This window comes from Choloepus didactylus, chromosome 1 (genome assembly GCF_015220235.1).
Source record: "Choloepus didactylus isolate mChoDid1 chromosome 1, mChoDid1.pri, whole genome shotgun sequence".
Lineage (NCBI taxonomy): Eukaryota > Metazoa > Chordata > Mammalia > Pilosa > Megalonychidae > Choloepus > Choloepus didactylus.
In genome coordinates, this window is record NC_051307.1 from 210,893,179 (window position 1) to 210,912,685 (window position 19,507).

Consider the following 19,507-nt stretch of genomic DNA (forward strand, 5'->3'; position numbering starts at 1 on the left):
GAATCCAACAGCATATTAAAAGAATTATACATCATGATCTTGTGGGATTTATCCCTGGTATGCAAGGATGATTCAACATAAAGAAATGAATTAATGTAACAGGCGACAATAATAGAATGAAGGAAAAAACCCACACGATTATCTCAATTAATACACTAAAGGTATTTGAGGAAATACAGCACCCCTTCTTGATAAAAAAAAAAACATTCAGAAAACTAGTAATGGAACATCCTCAACATGATAAATAGCATAGGTGAAAAATCCACAGCTAAAATCCTACTAAATTGTGAAAAACTGAAAGCTTTCCCTCTAAGACCAAGAAAAAGAAAAGGATGAACACTGTAACCACTGTTATTCCAACATTGTATTGGAAGTTCTAGCCAGAGCAATTGGTAAAGAAAAAGAAATAAATTGGAATAGAAGTAAAACTCCCTTTGTGCAGATGACATGATCCTATATAGAGAAAATACTGAAAAATCCACAATAAAACTACTAGAGTTAATAAAAGAATTCAGCAAAGTGGCAGGTACAAGAACGTTATCCCCAAATCAGTAATATTTCTATAGTAATGAACAATCTGAAGAGGAAATCAAGAAAAAAAAATTCCTTTTACCTTAGCAAATAAAAGAATCAAATATCTAGGAATAAATTTAACCAAGGATATAAAGAAGTTGCAAACAGAAACAAAACACTGGTAAAAACACCAAAGAAGACCCAAATAAATGGAAGGACATCCCATGTTTATGGATTGTAAGACTAAACATCGTTGAGATGTCAGTTCTACCCAAAGCTATTTATACATTCAATGCAACCCCAGTCAAAATTCCAACAGCCTTCTTTGCAGAAAGGGAGAACTGAATCATCAAATTTATATTAATGTTTAAGAAAAGTTTTTTACCATCTTGAAAAAGAACAAAGTTAGAGGACTTATGCTTCCCCAATTTGAAAACTTACTACAAAGCTACAGTCTTCAGAACAGTATGGTACTAGCACTAGGACAGACAAATAGACCAACAGAATCAAATTAAGAATTTAGAAATAAACCATCACATCTTCAGACAACTAGTTTTTGACAAAGGTGCCAAGTCCACTCAAATGGGAAAGAATAGTCTCTTTACCAAATGGTGTTGAGACAAACAGGGAACCCTCGTGCAAATCATTGAACATAGTTAATAGTACAGTTACAATATTCTTTTTTTCTTTAACTCTTTTTTTCTTCATTACAGAAATTTTGGGTTTACAGAACAATCAAATTCTCAAATACCACCCTATTAACAACCTTGCAGTGCTGTGGAACATTTGTTACAATTGATGATAGTACATTTTTAGAATAGCACTATTAACTATAATCTATGGTTTAACTTAGGGTTTACTATGTAGTGTAGTGCCATGGATTTTTAAAAAATTTTCATTTCACTATCACATATACAATCTAATATTTCCACTTTTCAACACATTCAAATATATATACTCCAGCACTGTTAATTACATTTAAAATGATATGAATTATTAAAAATTTCCGTCATTCCAAATAGGAACACTGTTCATTTTAAGCCTTAACTTCCCATTCCCTATCCCTACCCCATCCCCTGGTAACCTATATTTTAGATTTGGACTCTCTGAGTTTGCTTATTCTAATTATTTCAAATCAGTGAGATCATACAATATTTGTCCTTTTGTGTCTGGCTTATTTCACCCAACATGATGTCTTTAAGGTTCATCCATGTTGTCACATGGATCAGTCTTCATTATTTGTTACAGATGAATAATAGTCCATATATATATATATATATAAATTCATTTTATTCATCCACTCAATGGTTGATGGACACTTGGGTTGTGGGTTGTTTCCATCTCTGGGCCACTATGAACACTGGTGTGCAAATGTCTGTTCAAATCCCTGTTTTCAATTCTTTTCAGTATATACCTAGTATTAGGGTTGCCAGATTATATGGTAATTCTATACTTAGTTTTCTAAGGAACCGCCAAATTGTCTTCCACAGTGGCTGCACCATTTAACATTGCCACCAACGAGTGATGTTCCTATTTCTCTGCATCCTCTCCAACACTTAGCATTTACTGCTTTTTTAAAAAAATAGTAGCCATTCCAGTAGGTGTGAAATGGTATCTGATTGTGGTTTCGATTTGCATTTCTTTGATGGCTAATGATGTTAAGCATCTTTTCATGTGCTTTCTGGCCATTTGTATATCTTCTTTGGAAAGATGTCTATTCAAGTCTTTTGCCCATTAATTGGGTTGCTTGTCTTTATGTTGTAAGTTGAAGGATTTCTTTATATATTATGGATATTGATCTTTTATTGGGTATGTGGTTAACAATTATTTTTCCCATTGTATAGACTGCAGTTTTACTTTCTTGATAAGTCCTTTAAGGAACAATTTTTTTAAAAGCAGTTTTATTCACACACCATACAATCCATCCAAAGTGTACAATCAATGCCTCTCCATATTATCACAGAATTGTGCATTCATTACCACGATCAAAAAGAAAAATCCCATACCTCTTACACCCCTCTATTAATGACACAGTATTGGTGTGGTATCTTTGTTACAACTGATTCAAGAATACTAAAATAATACTGTTAACTATAACTCATAATTTGCATCAGGTAGATTTTTCCTATATACCACCCTAATATTAACACCTTGTAACAGTGACATACATTTGTTCTAGTTCATGGAAGAACATTCTTATATTTCTATTAAGTACCTTCATCATCCACAACAGTGTTCCCTATGTTATACAGTCCCATATTTCATTCTCTAGCTATACTTCTAGTGACATACACAACCCTAAAATTCCCCCTTTCAACCACAGTCAGCCACAAAATTCAGCACTGTTACACTCACAATTATATGCTACCATCACCTCTATCCATTTCAAAACATTTGCAATCAGCCTTATTTAAAATTCTATACAAATTAAGCATCATTTCCTTATTCTCTACACTCATTTTGTCTCCTGGTAAACTATAGTTCAGATATTAACTCCATGAGTTTGTTCATTATTAGTTCTTATTAGTGAAATCATACAATATTTGCCCTTTTGTATCTGGCTTATTTAAGTTGACATAATGTCCTCAAGGTTCATCCATGTTGTCACATGCATCAGGACTTCATTTCTCCTAACACCTGAATAGTATTCCATCAAACATAAATATCACATTTCCTTTATCCATTCATTGATCGATGGACACCTGGGTTGTTTCCATCTTTTGGCAATTGTGAATAATGCCACTATGAACATCAGTGTACAGATGTCTGCTTGTATCCCTGCTTTCAGTTCTTCTGAGTTTAAAACTAGTAACAGGATTGTTGGATCATACGGTAATTGTACACATAGCTTCCTGAGAAACTGCCAAAATGTCTTCCACAGCAGCTGGGCCATTCTAGATTCCCAGTGAATAAGTCTTCCTATTTCTCCACATCCTTTCTAACACTTGTAGTTTTCTGTTTCATAGTGGCCATTCTAGTAGGTGTGAAATGATATCTCACTGTGGTTTTGATTTGCATTTCCCTAATAGCTGGTGATGTTGAGCATCTTCTCATATGCTTTTTAGCCATTTTTATTTCCTCTTTGGAAAAATGTTTATTCAAGTCTTTTGCCCATTTTTTAATTGGGTTGTCTTTTTATTGTTGAGTTGTAGGATTTCTTTACATATTCTGGGTATCAAACCCTTAGTGGATATGTGGTTTCCAAATACTTTCTCCCATTGAGTGGGCTACCTTTTCACCTTCTTAACAAAGTCCCTTGAACCACAAAAGTATTCAGTTTTGAGGAGGTCCCATTTATCTATTTTTTTTCTTTCATTGCTTATGCTTTGGGTGTCAAGTCTAAGAAACCACTGCTTACCTCAAGATCTTGAAGATATTTCCCTACATTTTCTTCTAGGAGTTTTATGGTCCTGGCTCTTATATTTAGGTCTTTGATCCATTTTCGGTAATTTTTTGTATAAGGTGTGAGACAGGAGTCTTCTTTCATTCATTGGGACATGGATAGCCAGTTCTCCCAGAGCCATTTGTTGAAGAGACTGTTCTGTTCCAATTGAGTGGACTTAGTACCCTTGTCAAAAATCAATTGACCAGAGATGTGAGGGTCTATTTCTGAACTATCAATTTGATTCCATCAATCAATATGGTTATCTTAATGCCGATACCATGCCTCTTTGACCACTGTGGCTTTGTGATATGCTTTAAAGTCAAGAAGTGTGAGTCCTCCAACTTCATTCTTCATTTTTAAGATGTTTTGTTAACTTGTGGCCCTTTACCCTTCCAAATAAATTTGATAATTGCTTTTCAATTTCTGCAAAGTAGAGTGTTGAAATTTTGATTGGGATTGCATTAAATCTGTAAATCAGTTTGGGTATAATTGACATCTTAAGGATATTTAGTATTCCAATCCATGAACACAGACTATCCTTCCATTTATTAGACCTTTTAAAATTTCTTTTAGCAATATTTTATAGTTTTCCATGTACAGGGCCTTTACATTTTGGTTAAATTTGTTCTGAGATATTTGATTCTTTTAGTTGCTGCTGTAAATGGAATTTTTTTCTTAATTTCCTCCTCAGATTGCTCAAAGCTACTGATTTTTGCATATTGATCTTATTTTTCTGTATCCTACCATTTTTCTGTGCTTGTTTACCAGCTCTAGTAGCTTTGCCATAGATTTTCCAGGATTTTCTAAATATAAGATCATGTCTCCTGACACTCAGGCAAGATGGTGGCATAGAGAGGAGTGGAAGCTAAGTAGACCCCCTGGAACAACTACAAAAAACCAGAAACAACTAGTAAATAATCCAGAGTAACTGCGGGGGGACAAACGAGACCATCCATTCATCATACACCAACCTGAATTGGGAGGAATGCCCGAGAACACAGCATAAAATCTGTAAGTAAAACCTGAGGAACCAGGTCGGGAGACCCCCTCCCCCATAGCCCGAGCTGCGGAGCCACGTGGTGCCACAGAGAAGCTCTCTCCCAGCAAGCAAATACGGCTTAGCTGAGCTCCAACTGGGGTTTTAAGTAGCGAGTGTAAACTGCTCACTACAGGTATGCAGCCCCAAAAAACAGACAGAGGCTTTGGGTGACGACTGACCTGGGAGAGCCGGAGGGTCGCCTTGGACTCCGTCTGAAGGGGACTATCTGTTTCTTTTTTGGCTCAGTGGAGAAAGCCCCAGTCATTTTCAGTTTCCAGGGCTGGGACTCTGGGAAGGGTGGAGACACCACAAGCAGAGAGCGAGACCATTGAAATGCTAATGACCCCCACCTGGGGGGTCTGTCTTCTCTAGGAGGAAAGGGGTGGGGCCCTTTCCATTAAGAACCAGACCCCAGAGCCTGGGGGAACACGGCCATACCTCCTCACACCAGTCAAGAATTATAGGCTAACAGGCATCACCTGCTGGGCAGAAAAGCACAGTGACCCGAGGCATCAAAGGGTGGAGCAATTTTCTAAGACACACCTGCAGGGAAACCAGATACTGAATATTTCTTCCCTCTGGGACCTGAGCCTGTTCTGGTCTGGGAAAACCTGATTTGGATAACCAAGGAAACCATGCCTAGACAACAGAAAATTACAACCTACACTAAGAAAAACAAAGTTATGGCCCAGTCAAAGGAACAAACGTACACTTCAACTGAGATATAGGAATTTAAACAACTAATGCTAAATCAATTCAAAAAGTTTAGAGAAGATATTGCAAAAGAGATAGAGGCTGTAAAGGAAGCACTGGACATGTATACAGCAGAAATCAAAAGTTCAAAAAACCTACTAGTAGAATCTATAGAAATGAAAGGCACAACACAAGAGATGAAAGACACAATGGAAACATACAACAGCAGATCTCAAGACGCAGAAGAAAACACCCAGGAACTGGAGAACAAAACACCTGAAAGCCTACACGCAAAGGAGCAGATGGAGAAAAGAATGAAAAAATATGAGCAATGTCTCCGGGAACTCAAGGATGAAACAAAGTACAATAATGTGCATATCATTGGTGTCCCAGAAGGAGAAGAGAAGGGATAGAGGGCAGAATAATAGAGGAAATAATTAATGAAAATTTCCCATCTCTTATGAAAGACATAAAATTACAGATCCAAGAAGCGCAGCGTACTCCAAACAGAAATCTGAATAGGCCTACGCCAAGACACTTAATCATCAGATTATCAAATGTCAAAGACAAAGAGAGAATCCTGAAAGCAGCAAGAGAAAAGCAATCCATTACATACAAAGGAAGCTTCATAAGACTATGTACGGATCTCTCAGCAGAAACCATGGAGGCAAGAAGGAAGTGGTGTGATATATTTAAGATACTGAAAGAGAAAAACCACCAACCAAGAATCCTGTATCCAGCAAAGCTGTCCTTCAAATATGAGGGAGAGCTCAAAATATTTTCTGACAGACAGACAATGAGAGACTTTGTGAACAAGACACCTGCCCTACAGGAAATACTAAAGGGAGCACTACAGGGTGGCAGAAGACAGGAGTGTGTGGTTTGGAACACAATTTTGGGAGATGGTAGCACAACAATGGAAGTACACTGAACAAAGGTAACTATGAATACGGTTGGGAGAGAAAGATGGGGAGCATGTGAGACACCACAAGAAAGGAGGAAAGATAACGATTGGGACTGTGTAACTTGGTGAAATCTAGAGTATTCAACAATTGTGATAAAATGTACAAATATGCTCTTTTACGAGGGAGAACAAGCAAATGTCAACCTTGCAAGGTGTTAAAAATGGGGAGGCATTGGGGGAGGGATGCAATCAGCATAAACTAGAGACTGTAACTAACAGAATCATTGTATTATGCTTCCTTTAATGTAACAAAGGTGATAAACCAAGGTGAATGCAGATAAGAGGGGGGGATAGGGGAGGCATGTTAGACACTTGACATTGGTGGTATTGTCTGATTCTTTATTCTACTTTGATTTAAGGTTATTTTTCCTTTTGCTGCTTCCTAGTTGTCATTTTTTTTTTGTTTCCTCTTTCTTTTGCCTCTCTACCTTCTTTGACTCTCCCTCCTGCCTTGTGGAAGAAATGTAGATGCTCTTGCTTAGTATGAGCAGAATGTTCAATTAGGATGAACTTAAATGTCTGGAAATGAACAGAGGTGTTGGTAGCAAGATGTGAGAATAACTAACAGCGCCGAATGGTGTGTGAATGAGGTGGAAAGGGGAAGCTCAGAGTCATATATGTCACCAGAAGGAAAGTCGGAGGCCAAAAGATGGAAATGTATAAAACTGAATCCTATGGTGGGCAATGTCCATGATCAACTGTACAAATACTAGAAATCACTTCATGAACCAGAACAAATGTATGACAATACAATTAGAAGTTAATAATAGAGGGGCATATAGGGGAAAACTATATACCTATTACAAACTATATACTACAGTTAGTAGTATTTCAACATTTTTTCATAAACAGTAACAAACGTACTATATCAATACCAGGAGTCAACAATTGAGGGGGGTTGGTTAAGGATAGGGGAGGTTTAGAGTCTCCTTTTCTTTTTTTCTTTTTTCATCTTTCACTTTATTTCTTGTCTGGAGTAATGAAAAGTTTCTAAAAATTGAACAAAAATTAAGTGTGGTGATGGATGGACAGCTGTATGAGGGTACCCAGGGGCAAGTGATTGTACACTTTGGATCTTTGGATAATTGTATGGTATCTGAACAATCTCAATAAAAATGAAAAAAAAAAAAAAAGATCATGTCTCCTGCAAATAGTGAAAGTTTTACTTCTTCCTTTCTGATTTGGATACCTTTTATTTCTTTTTCTTGCCTAACTATTTTAGCTATAACTTAAAGCACAATGTTGAATAACAGTGGTGGCAGTGGGCATCCAAGTCTGGTTCCTGATCTTAGAGGGAAAGCTTTCAGACTTTCACCATTGAGAATGGTTAGCTGTGAGTTTTACATATATGTTTTTTATCATGTTGGTCACAAATGATCTCACTGATATGAAATAATTAGAATAAACAAATTTATAGAGTTAGAAATTAGAACACAGGTTACCAGTGGCAGGGGGGAGGTAGGGAATGGGGAGTTAATGTTTAATTGGGACAGAGTTTCTGTTTGGAATGATGGAAAATTTTGTTAATGGATGGTGGTAATGGTACCACATAATTAACACCACTAAATTATATATTTGAATGTGGTTAAAAGGGGAAATTTTAGGTGTATATATGTGACTAGAATAAAAATTGTATAAAAACCATAGGACTGTACAACACACACAAGGAACCCTGATGTAAACTATAGTCTGTAATTAATAGTATAATTATAATAATACTGTTTCATCAATTGTAACAAAGGTACCACACTAATGGAAAATGTTACTAATACGGAATACTGTGGGGAGGGAATGTTTATGGGAACTTTTATTTTCTGAATGATTTTTCTGTAAACCTACAACTTCTGTAATTAAAAAAAACATACTTTCATGGGTTGTAAGAAGAAATGGAAACAAAAGAACAATTAAGCATTAATAGGTAAATGAGTGGTGGAAAAGTATGCATTATACATTTTTTGTTACTTTATATAATTTTGTATAATAGACTTATAATAAATAAACTATTACAACATGCTTAGAGAACTCTCTCCAGTCAACAATACATTAATTTATTAAATTACTTTCTAATCGCCTGAAAGAAGAGAGGTTTTATGTATCATGAGAATGTAAATTGATATCATCATTAATAAATTTAATATCCCTTTATTTATATATTATTCCTAAAAATGGACCATCTTCATGTATTTTAGATAATACTGCATAGTGTTAAAGATCTTTGTATATTTGCAAAGTTACATCTATTGAAAAAAATCCAAGGAAACTCACTGGAATGTTGTCTTTGTCATATTCTTTCAAATCTCTTAAGAAATTCATATCTCCAAGAAGTTTTTTGCTAGGTCCCCAGTAATCTAGTATCTATAAATAAAATTTATGGAAACATTAAACATACAATTAAAGATGCTTGCTATTAAAATTTTCTTCTTGAAATCTAAGATAAATTATCCAGAAAATATATATTTTCAAAGTAGCAACATTTCTCCCTGGAAATACACACAGACCAACCCCAACCCCATCCCCAAGAACATGTTAAATATAGGGACTATTTTAAATGTAGACATAAACTTATAGCTTGAATTAATTATCAAAAAACATTGAAAGGAAAAGGATATGATTATCTCTCTTTTGAAAACTAAGAAAAGCAACTAGCATAGTCACCATAATTTCAATAAGAAAATAAAATTTTATTTCAACGTCTAGTTTCCTTTTTCTTTGAGTCTTCCAAATCAGAAAGTGAAACATTTTTCTTATAGACATCCTCGCATACCTATGCCCTCCAAGTGAAAGAAAGAAGAGAGAGCGGAAAGTCAAAGATTACACATTGCTTTGCGATTTATAGGGTAAAGCACATGCCACTTCTGTAGTAAAAGATGTTAAATAACTAGTTACACATTTTTTCCCTGCTTCCAGAGGCCTGGCCATTTGTGTGTGTATTCGAATGAGAATAACTTGATAAGGTAAGAGCCTATGTATCTTCTTTATTATCTCTATCAAGGATCAAATGGTCCCCCAAAGCCCAATTCTCCAATTCAGGGATTCAAACCCAGGTATTGTAAAAACCTGAAAAGAAAGTAGGACAGATTCTATGTCTTCCTTTTTAAGAGATACAGATTTAAATAATAATCATAATAGTAATGAAAAAATAAGAACAGCTAACATTTATTGTGAACTTACTGCTTGTGAGGCTTATATATAAGAGCTTTACATGTGTTGGCTAATCTAATGTCATAGCAACCTTGTGAGGCAGGTACTATGATTATTCTCATTTAACAGAAGTGCCTTACCCAAGGTCACATTGCTAGTTGGTCCTGGATTTCTGACTACAGACATTCTGGCTCCAGAGCATATACTTTTAACAATTTCATTATACTGCTTAACTCAGCAGAATTTTTTTTAATGCTCAAGAACAACATCTATCCATGATATATCACATATGTGAGAATCTTTGCCGGAAAAAATGCACGAAACTCAGCATTCATTCAAACTCAACCTTATGAGAGGCAGAAAAGGAGATGGAAGTAATTGGAAACACATTTTTCTGATGCTATATTGCCTTAGCTTTTTCTTGGAATACATATGGCTAGTGTTTTCCATAGTTTATTCCAAATCCATTCTAATCTGGAAAGCATGTGTCTTCCCTGGGTTGGATACTGTTGGCATTTCATTTGATGATAGTTGCCACAAACGTGTTCTGTACATTCATTAATAATATTCAAATATGTGCCCACTTATTACCTTGCCTCCAGTTCCTGAAGGATCTGAAATTTTCTCTGGTTTTATATCTTTCATGACACAAATAGCAGCCATAACTAGTTTAACACCAGATGGAGGATTCTTCATTGATTTCACAATTGTAATGTCAGCTGGCTAAATCAAAAGAAAAGAGGATATCTTCAGATTATTACCATTATTACACAATGGTAAAGCAGTTATTTAAATCAATCCCCATGGTCACCTCAAATAGAGTGCCTATTAACAACAAGGCTTTGTTAAACTGAATGGTTGTTACAATAAACCTCTAAGAAGAAAATGAAGAAAGACCATGGAAAGTACCAGTCTCTATCAAGATGGCAGAGTGATACACTTCAGGGCTCCATGCCCCCACAGAAGCCTTGCATAACCAGCAAGAACTGGCAGAAATATTTTTCTCAAAGCTCCAGAAAAAACAGTTAAATGACCATAAGGACAGCTAAATCAAGAAAAAGGCTACTTAAAAGTGGTAGGATCTCATGGCACCCTGGCTGGCCCCTCCCTTACCCTTCACCAGCTCCCCATGGAGTCTGACTGGCTTCCAGTATAGATCCCAGTGCAGCTCCTCCTCCTCTCCCACCTTCCCCTCTCCCACTCCTCCACCTCCTCTTTCTTGTTCTCCTTTTTATTTTTTGTAAGCTCCTGACATTTGAGGAAAGCTCTATTATAACACGAGCTGTATAAAAGCTTAAGGAACAGATGCATCAGAATCTAAACTCCAGGGATACACTAAAATATCAAAATGTCTGGGTTTCCACAGAAGATTACAGAATGTACAAAGAAATAGGAAATGATGACCCAGACAAAGGTGAAAAGTAAAGCAGTAGAAACCATCAATAAAGAGGATCAGTCCTGGGATACTTACCAGACAAAGACTTTTAAAAAATGGTACAAATATTCTTCAAGAGCTAAAGGAAAACATGGACAAAGAACTAAGGAAAACAGGAAAATGATGAAGACAAAGAATTTCAAAAGAGATGGAAATTACGAAAAATAACCAAACAGAACTGAAGACCACAGTAATAGAAATAAATTTTTGCTAGAGAGGTTCAACAGTAGATTGGAGTTGGCAGAATAAAGAATCAGTGAACCTGAAGATAACATAATTGAAATTATTCAGTCTGAGGTGCAGAATGAAGAAAGAATGAAAAAAAGTGAACAAATCTAGAGAAGCCTGTGGACACCAACAAGTGTACCAATATACTCATTGAGGGAGTCCCAAAAGGAGAAGAAAGAGAAAAGGGCAGAGAAAGTATTCAAAGAAATAATGGATGAAAACTTCCCCAATTTGATGAAAGACATGAATATACACATCCAAGATGCTCAAAGAACTCCAAACAGGGTAAACCCCAAAAGACCTACACCATGACATATTATAATCAACTGGTTGAAGCTGAAGATGAAGAGAGAATTCTGAAAGGCACAAGCGAGAAGCAACATGTCACTTACAACAGAGCCTCAAAAAGAAACCACTGGAAACCATGGTTGGCAGTGGGATGACATGTTTAAGGTGCTGAAAGCAAAAACTTTCCAACCAAGAAGTCTATATCTGGCAAAGCTGTTTTTCAAAAAATGGGACAAATTAAGATGTTTCCGGGTAACAAAAGCTGATGGAGTTTGTCACCACTAGATCAACTCTATAAGAGATGCTAAAGAGAATTCTGAAGATTGAAACAAAGGATACTAGACCATAAATCAAAGGTGCATGAAGAAATAAAGATCTCCAGTGAGGGTAACATAGATAAATAAAAATACCGGTACACTGTATTTTTGGTTTGTAACTTCACTTTTTACTTCCCATAGGATTTAAAAGGCAAATGTATAAAATGTAAAGAGAAATCAGTGGTTTTGGACTAATAATGTAAAAACATGAACTCTGTGACAAGAACTATATAAAGGTGGGTGTATAGAGCGAGATAGGAATATAGTGTGTGTATACTATTGAAGTTAAGATGGTATTGAAACAAACAGGATTGTTATAGATTTAGGATGTTAAATTTAAGTCCCATGGTAAATACAAAGAAAATATCATAAAATGTACAAGCTCATAGTGACAAAAAGTAGAGTACTGGTTGCCAGGGCTGGGGTCAAAGAGACTGCATAATGGACACAGGGTTTCTGTTTCAGGAGATGGGAAAGTTTTAGTAATGGAAGATGTTAAGGGTACTGCTAGATTGTCAATGTGATTAAATCCATTGAATGGTATGCTTGGAAGTGTTTGAGAAGGGCAAGTTTATGTTGTTTATATGTTCCCACAATTTAAAAAAAGGAAGAGCAACTAAAGAGACAATGACAATTAAATGTAATACATGATACTTCCTGGATGAAATCCAGCAAGGGAAGAGAAAAGGCTCAAAGGGAAAAATTGTTGGAACATATGAAAAAATTAGAATATAGACCATAAGCTTTATATCAATGTTAAGTATTTTGAACTTGTTATCTGAATTTAAGGTGGGTTACATAAGTAATATCCTTGTTCTTAGGAAATGTACATAGCAGTATATTAAGTATTCAAGGATCACGATGTATACAACCTACACTCAAGTGTTCAGAAAACGTATATGTAGATAAACAGATAAGCAGATAGATAAACAGAAGGAAGGAAGGATGGACAGACAGACAGAATGATAAGGCAAATGTTGTAGAATGTTAAAATCGGTGGATATGGGTTTTGGGAGGGTATGTTCGAGTTCTTTGTATTGGGTTTTATTTTTGTAACTGTTATATGATTTCAAAAGTATTTCAAGGTAAAAAGTTAAAAATACATACCAGAGAGCATAAAGGAAGAAAATAATAAACCTAGGGTTTTAGATTCCTTGTTCAAATCACTAGGAGAGCACTAGAAATTTTCTATAATTGCCCTAATATATTGTCTTATGACTGCTGAGATAACATAACTGAAAATCAAATAGAATTTGACCAACGAGATGCTGAATTACCCATAAGCTGAATTCACAGTCTTGTAAGGTTTCTTACATGAAAGTTAAGGCACTGAATACAGGAAAGAAGGCAAGGAAAGAGGCCTCAATATCCTGAATCACCATACTACACCGAGCTTCCCTGGTCAACAGAAGCTGTCCTGCTCCCCAACTGATGAAATTATTCTTGTGTTGCCTGAAGACACTATAAAGTGTCATATACAATACACTGTAATGCAGGTAGGTGCCACTCATAGCTATACTGGAAAAAAATCTTAAATTATTCTGTACATAAATGCCAAGGAGGCTACAGAAGGGTAGCTCCACATTTTATCTAACACATGCACCCCAGTCCATATACAGAACTATTTAGGATTCTCACAGACACTTTATCCCATTCCCACTGGAATATCCTGAATGAAAATTATAAACATAATATGAAAAGAAAACATAGAAAAATAATATATCAAGAAAGAATTGTTCAGAATCAAGCTGCATTTAACTAGATAAAAACAATATAATATCACCTACTGAAATAGAACCACACTTAACTAACCAAGTATTTGATTTTGTTTGTGTTTCATAAAGTGATAATTTAAAAACTTGCCTTTAGGGTATCTAGCGCAGACAGAGCTGCTTCCAAGGCTGGAATTGCCTCAGCTAGGTCACTTTCACACTCGTTTTTCAGAGCTTGGGCTTCTTCAGCCTTCCCACTGGCAATCTCTTCATCTAATTTCACAAACTTTCTTTTTGCTTCCACTTCTGCAGACTCTATCTCAATAACCTAAAGAAAAGAGAAAAAAATAAAGAAATAAAGACAATTCCTCAAATATCCTATTACTTTCTCAATCCTAGAGACAAAAAGAATGTTTAAGACTTTCAGGAACATGAGGAATAGGAAGAGAGCCACAGAACTTATTTCTTTCCCCAAAGCAGTGTGTAGCAATGTAAAAACTGTATCAACTGTTTGGGGGCTCTGGAGTCCAGGGGAGCCACAGAAGCCCTCCACGCCAAGTACAGAGTGGGACACAGGTCAGTACCGAGCCAGATTTGGTAGGCAAAGTTAGAATGCGGAATCCTGCTATCCCAGCCCGTCCTGGTCAGATGCCACTGGGCACCATTGTTTCAACAGTGTCAGAGATGGAACTGGAAAAAAAGTCATAAAAGCCTGCCTTTGTAGGGCAGAGAAGAATAGTAGCTGAAGCACACCATCGGCTGGACAGGCTGGAAAGTGAAGAAGCCTGGTGATGTGGAAGGAAAAACAAAACAAAAAAAAGCTTTGTGCAGTCTTTCCTGGCCCTCTCCCAGGGCCCTTTGGATCTTATCTGCACCCACTGCATGGGTACCTGACCCTGTTTTGCCTGAGAAATACCAACAAACCAACTGTCAAAGAAGAGCCTTAACAGAAACCCAATCAACAACAAACTCTAAACAAGAGAGAGAAACCAACCTTCAGAATAAACCCATCAAGATAATCAGACGCTCAGATATCAGCAAAAAATCACAAACCATACTAAAACTCTGGAAGACATGGCCCAGTGGAAGGAACAAATTAAAAAATAGTGTAGAAATTAAGATTCTCAGGAAGGGTGACTAAAATAAAAAGAAAGAAAAAATAGATACAACAGATAAAAGCCAAAGGATAAAATAGGTGAAGTACTTCCTTTACAGTAATAACATAGAATGTTAATGGATTAAACTTCTCAATCAAAACACAGATTGGCAGAATGGATAAAAAAATAAAATATTACTCATTTATATACTATTTACAAGAGATTCATTTTAGACCCAAGGATACAAACAGGGTGAAAGTGAAAGGCTAGAAAAAGATATTCCACACAAGCAGTAACCAAAAAAAGTTGGGGTTGCTATACTAATATCACAAAAAATAGACTTTAAATGCAAAAATGTTATGAGACAAAAAAGGACATTATATTAATAAAAGGGGCAGTTCACCAAGAAGAAATAACAATCATAAATATCTATGCAACTAACCAAGGTGCCCCAAAGTGCATGAAGCAAACACTGGCAAAATGAAAGGGAGTACTAGATGTCTGTACAATATTAGTGGGGGCCTTCAACACACCACCCTCATCACTAACTAGAACATCTAAACAGAGGATCAGTAAGAAACTAAATAATACGATAAATGAACTAGACATAGTAGACATACACAGAATATTGTACCCCAAAACAGAAGAATATACATTCCTCTCAAGTGCTCATGGATCATTCTCCAAGATAGACCAGATGCTGGGGCACAAAACAAGTCTTAATAAATTTTAAAAGATTGGAAATACACAAAGCTGCTTCTCTGATCATAATGGAATGAGGCTAGAAATCAATAACAGCTAGAGAATTGGAAAATTCACAGATACATTGAGGTTAAACAATATACTCTTAAACAAACAATGTGTCAAAATACAAACTGCAATCGAAATTAATAAATATCTCAAGACAAATGAAAATGAGACACAACGTATCAAAACTTATGGTATGCAACGATGGCAGTACTGAGGGTGATATTTGTAGCCCTAAATACCTATGTTAAAAAGGAAGATAGAGCTAAAATCAAAGACCAACTTAATACCTGGAGAAACTAGAGAAAGAACAGCAAACTAATCCCAAAAGCAAGTAGAAGGAAAGAAATAACAAAGATTAGAGCAGAAATAAAAGAAATTGAGAACAAAAAACAATAGAGAGAATCAATAAAACCAAAAGTTGGTTCTTAAAGATTGATAATATTGGCAATCCCTTAACTAGACTGAGAAAGAAAATAAGAGAGAAGATGCAAATAAATAAAATCAGAAATGAGAGATGGGTCATTGACTCCACAGAAACAAGAAAGTTCTTAAGAGGATACTATGAACAACTGTATGCCAACAAGTTAGACTACTTAGATTAAATGGACAATTTCCTAGAAACACACAAACAATCTCCACTGACTCCAGAAGAACAAACCTGTCACAAGTAAAGAGAGTGATTCAATCACCAAAAACCTTGCAACAAAGGAAAGCCCAGGAGAGACGGCTTCACAGGTGAATTCTACAATCATTCCAAGAAAAATTAATACCAATCCTGCCCAAACTCTTTAAAAAATTTGAACAGAAGGGAACACTACCTAACTCATTCTATGAAGCCAACATCATCCCAAAACCAAAGCCAGATACAGATACCACAAGAGCTTGCTCTGTGGTCTCTGCCGCTGCTGAAGAGGTGGTCTGGAAAGTAGGCACTTCCGCCCAGCTTTGGATGCAACACGGTGGGAAGCGACTTCTCTGCAGGACATCAATGCAAGCCTGAATGAGAAAACAATGTCTTCCTCCAAAGCCAAAGCATATCAGTTATACAGAAATACCACTTTGGGAAACAGTCTTCAGGAGAGCCTAGATGAGCTCATACTGTCTCAAAAAAATCACCTCTCAACTTGCCCTTCAAGTTCTACTTCAGTTTGATAAGGCTATAAATTCAGCATTGGCTCAGAGGGTCAGGAACAGAGTCAAATTCAGGATGTTGGACACCAGACAACCCAGGGCTGTAATTCCTGAGAAGAGAAACAAACAAGAGGGAGACAGAAGGAGATTTGACACACAGAGAGAAGAGGAGGAGGCGAAGTGACCACAGAGAAAGAAACCGGTATGTTGCAGCTACATGTCAAGGAATGTCAGCAGCCACCACAAGCTAGAAGAGGCAAAGAAGGGACTCTCTCCAAGAGCTGCTAAAGGACATGTGGCCCTAACAGCACCTTGGTTTTGGCCCAGTGAAACTGATTTTGGACGTCTGGCCTCCAGAAGAGTGAATTAGATTTCTGCTGTTTAAAGCCACCAAATTCATGATAATTTGTTACAGCAGACATAGGAAACAAGTACACTGGCCAAAGAGGGAACATTTTGAGCATCATCAAGCATAATAATTACAGTGAATCACAGCATATAAATTATGTTTTTAAACAATTCAAGAGTTCAAAATTGTACCAATACCCCTTATACACACACACACACAGATTCATTTGTCACTAGGTAACCAATTCATTATTCTGAAAACTGATAAATGGGAAATAACTGTTCTTCAGGGTAACAATACAATAGATGAGGAAAAGTTTTACTTTGTAGAAAAATTTAAATAAAGAAGGATTCGTATTGGGATATAGCCATTTTGTTATCCCTTATGAAAGAATAGATCTAAGCAATGACCATCAATGGTTGCTAAAATCATTAGGAGAAAAGGTTATAGGAAATTTGTAATTAGGCTGACAACATCCAAACCCCACAGGGAAATCCAAGCATTAAAAAAAGAGAGAGAATAAAGACATTATGTATCTCCTGATGTGATACAATAGGAAGCACATACCAACCATGAAATTATCTTGACAAGCATTCAAACCTGAATCTGATCAAACTTCTTGATCTAAGTACCCGTTTACAAGAAATACAGGGGACAGAGAAAGTGTTAAATGATACTGCTGAGATACCATAAGCAGAATTTAAAGTGTAGGGAACTGTAAAGGGTAAAAGACCCAGCTTCTTTAACAAATAAATTGCCAAAAACAAAATGAACAAACAAAAAAAGTGGAGGCAGAAATCTATAATTAAGGGATATTTAAGAGATGTACCAACCCAATGGGCACTGATTCAAATAACCCAACTGTAAAACATCATTTATGACACAATGGGGGAAATTAAAAACTGATTTGGTATTTGACTATATTAAGGAATTATTGTTAAAATTTGGGCATGGTACATTGGGATTATGTTTTTGAAATGGTACATAATGTTGATGGTAGCACATTGTGAATATAATTAACACCACTGAATTGTATACTTGAAAATGGTTAAAATGGGAAATCCTACATTGTATATATGTTACCACAATAAAAGTTTTAAAAACAACCCACAATAAAAGATACTACAAGAAAGGAAAATTACAAACCAATCACTCTAGTGAATATACACACAAAAATCTTCAACAAAATATTTGCAAAATGAATCTGACAGCACATTAAAAAAAATTATACACCATGACTAAGTGGGTTTTATTCCAGGTATACAAGGGTGGCTCAACACCAGAAAATCAATTAATGTAGTACACCATATTAACAAATTGAAAGGGAAAAACCACATGATCATCTCAATTGATGTAGAAAAGGTATTTGACAATACCCAGCAACCTTTCTTGACAAAAACACTGAAATGTAGGAATCGAAGGTAACTTCCTTAACAAGATAAAAAGCATATATGAAAAACCCACAGCTAACATCATATACAATGGTGAGAGACTGAAAGTTTTCCCTCTCAGATAAGTAACAAGACAAAGATGTTTACTGTTACCACTGTTTTTTCAAAATCATGCTGGAAGTTCTAGCCAGAACAGTTAGGGAAGAAAAAACAAATAAAAGGCATCCACATAGGCAAGGAAGAAGTAAAACTTTCACTGTTTGCAGACATGGTCCTATATTTAGAAAGTTCAAAAAAATCTACCATAAAGCTCCTCAAGCTAATAAAAGAGCTCAGCAAAGTGGCAGGATACAAGATTGACACACAAAAACCATTGGTGTTCCTATACACTGGTAGTGAGCTATCCAAGGAAGAAATAAAAAAAAAAAAAATTCCATTTACATTAGCAATTAAAGGAATCAAAGATCTAGGAATAAACTTAACCAAGGATGTAAAGGATCTATATCCAGAAAACTACAAAATATTGCTAAAAGAAATAAAAGAAGACCTAATTTTATACATTTCAATTGTCTTTTGAGATTAATAAAAAAGCATTCAAGATATATACCTGCATCATATGTGCATTTTCAATTTTAGCTTCCTCCAATTTGGGCTGTAATTGAACAAGCTCCATTTTCATTTCACCAACCTTGGAAACCAAGCACAGAGAATAGGAAATTAAATGTATGATAAAGTTTCAGGGCTGGAAGACCTTAAATTTTCCTTCCAGTTCTTTGAATGATAAACAAAACTAGGAGAGTGTGGCCAGTTTCTTCACAAAAGACTATCTTCCTTGAGTATACGACAGAGCAGTGGGAGGATGCAGTTGTCATCAAAGAAATGCAGACAGAAAAGAAGGCAGCAGCTCAGGGTATCTGCTTTATAATCTGTACACAGCATACAATGCAAAGACAAACTAGATATTTATATTGTGCTAAAACTACTAAGTATTAACACTTGACTTTATTTTAAAAAACCCCACATGTTTTATTTAACTATTGCTACAATAAAAAGTCAACCTGGACTTTCTCTCAA

General features: G+C 35.9%; 1 protein-coding gene across 1 annotated transcript in view; it reads right to left on the reverse strand.

Annotated features, from left to right (window-relative positions):
- DNAH12 (dynein axonemal heavy chain 12) overlaps positions 1-19,507 on the reverse strand; it is a 304,653-nt gene that overhangs the window by 82,453 nt on the left and 202,693 nt on the right. The window contains 4 exon segments of the mRNA XM_037798810.1: positions 8,860-8,949; positions 10,327-10,458; positions 13,867-14,043; positions 19,041-19,121. Coding sequence (XP_037654738.1) covers positions 8,860-8,949; positions 10,327-10,458; positions 13,867-14,043; positions 19,041-19,121 — 480 coding nt within the window.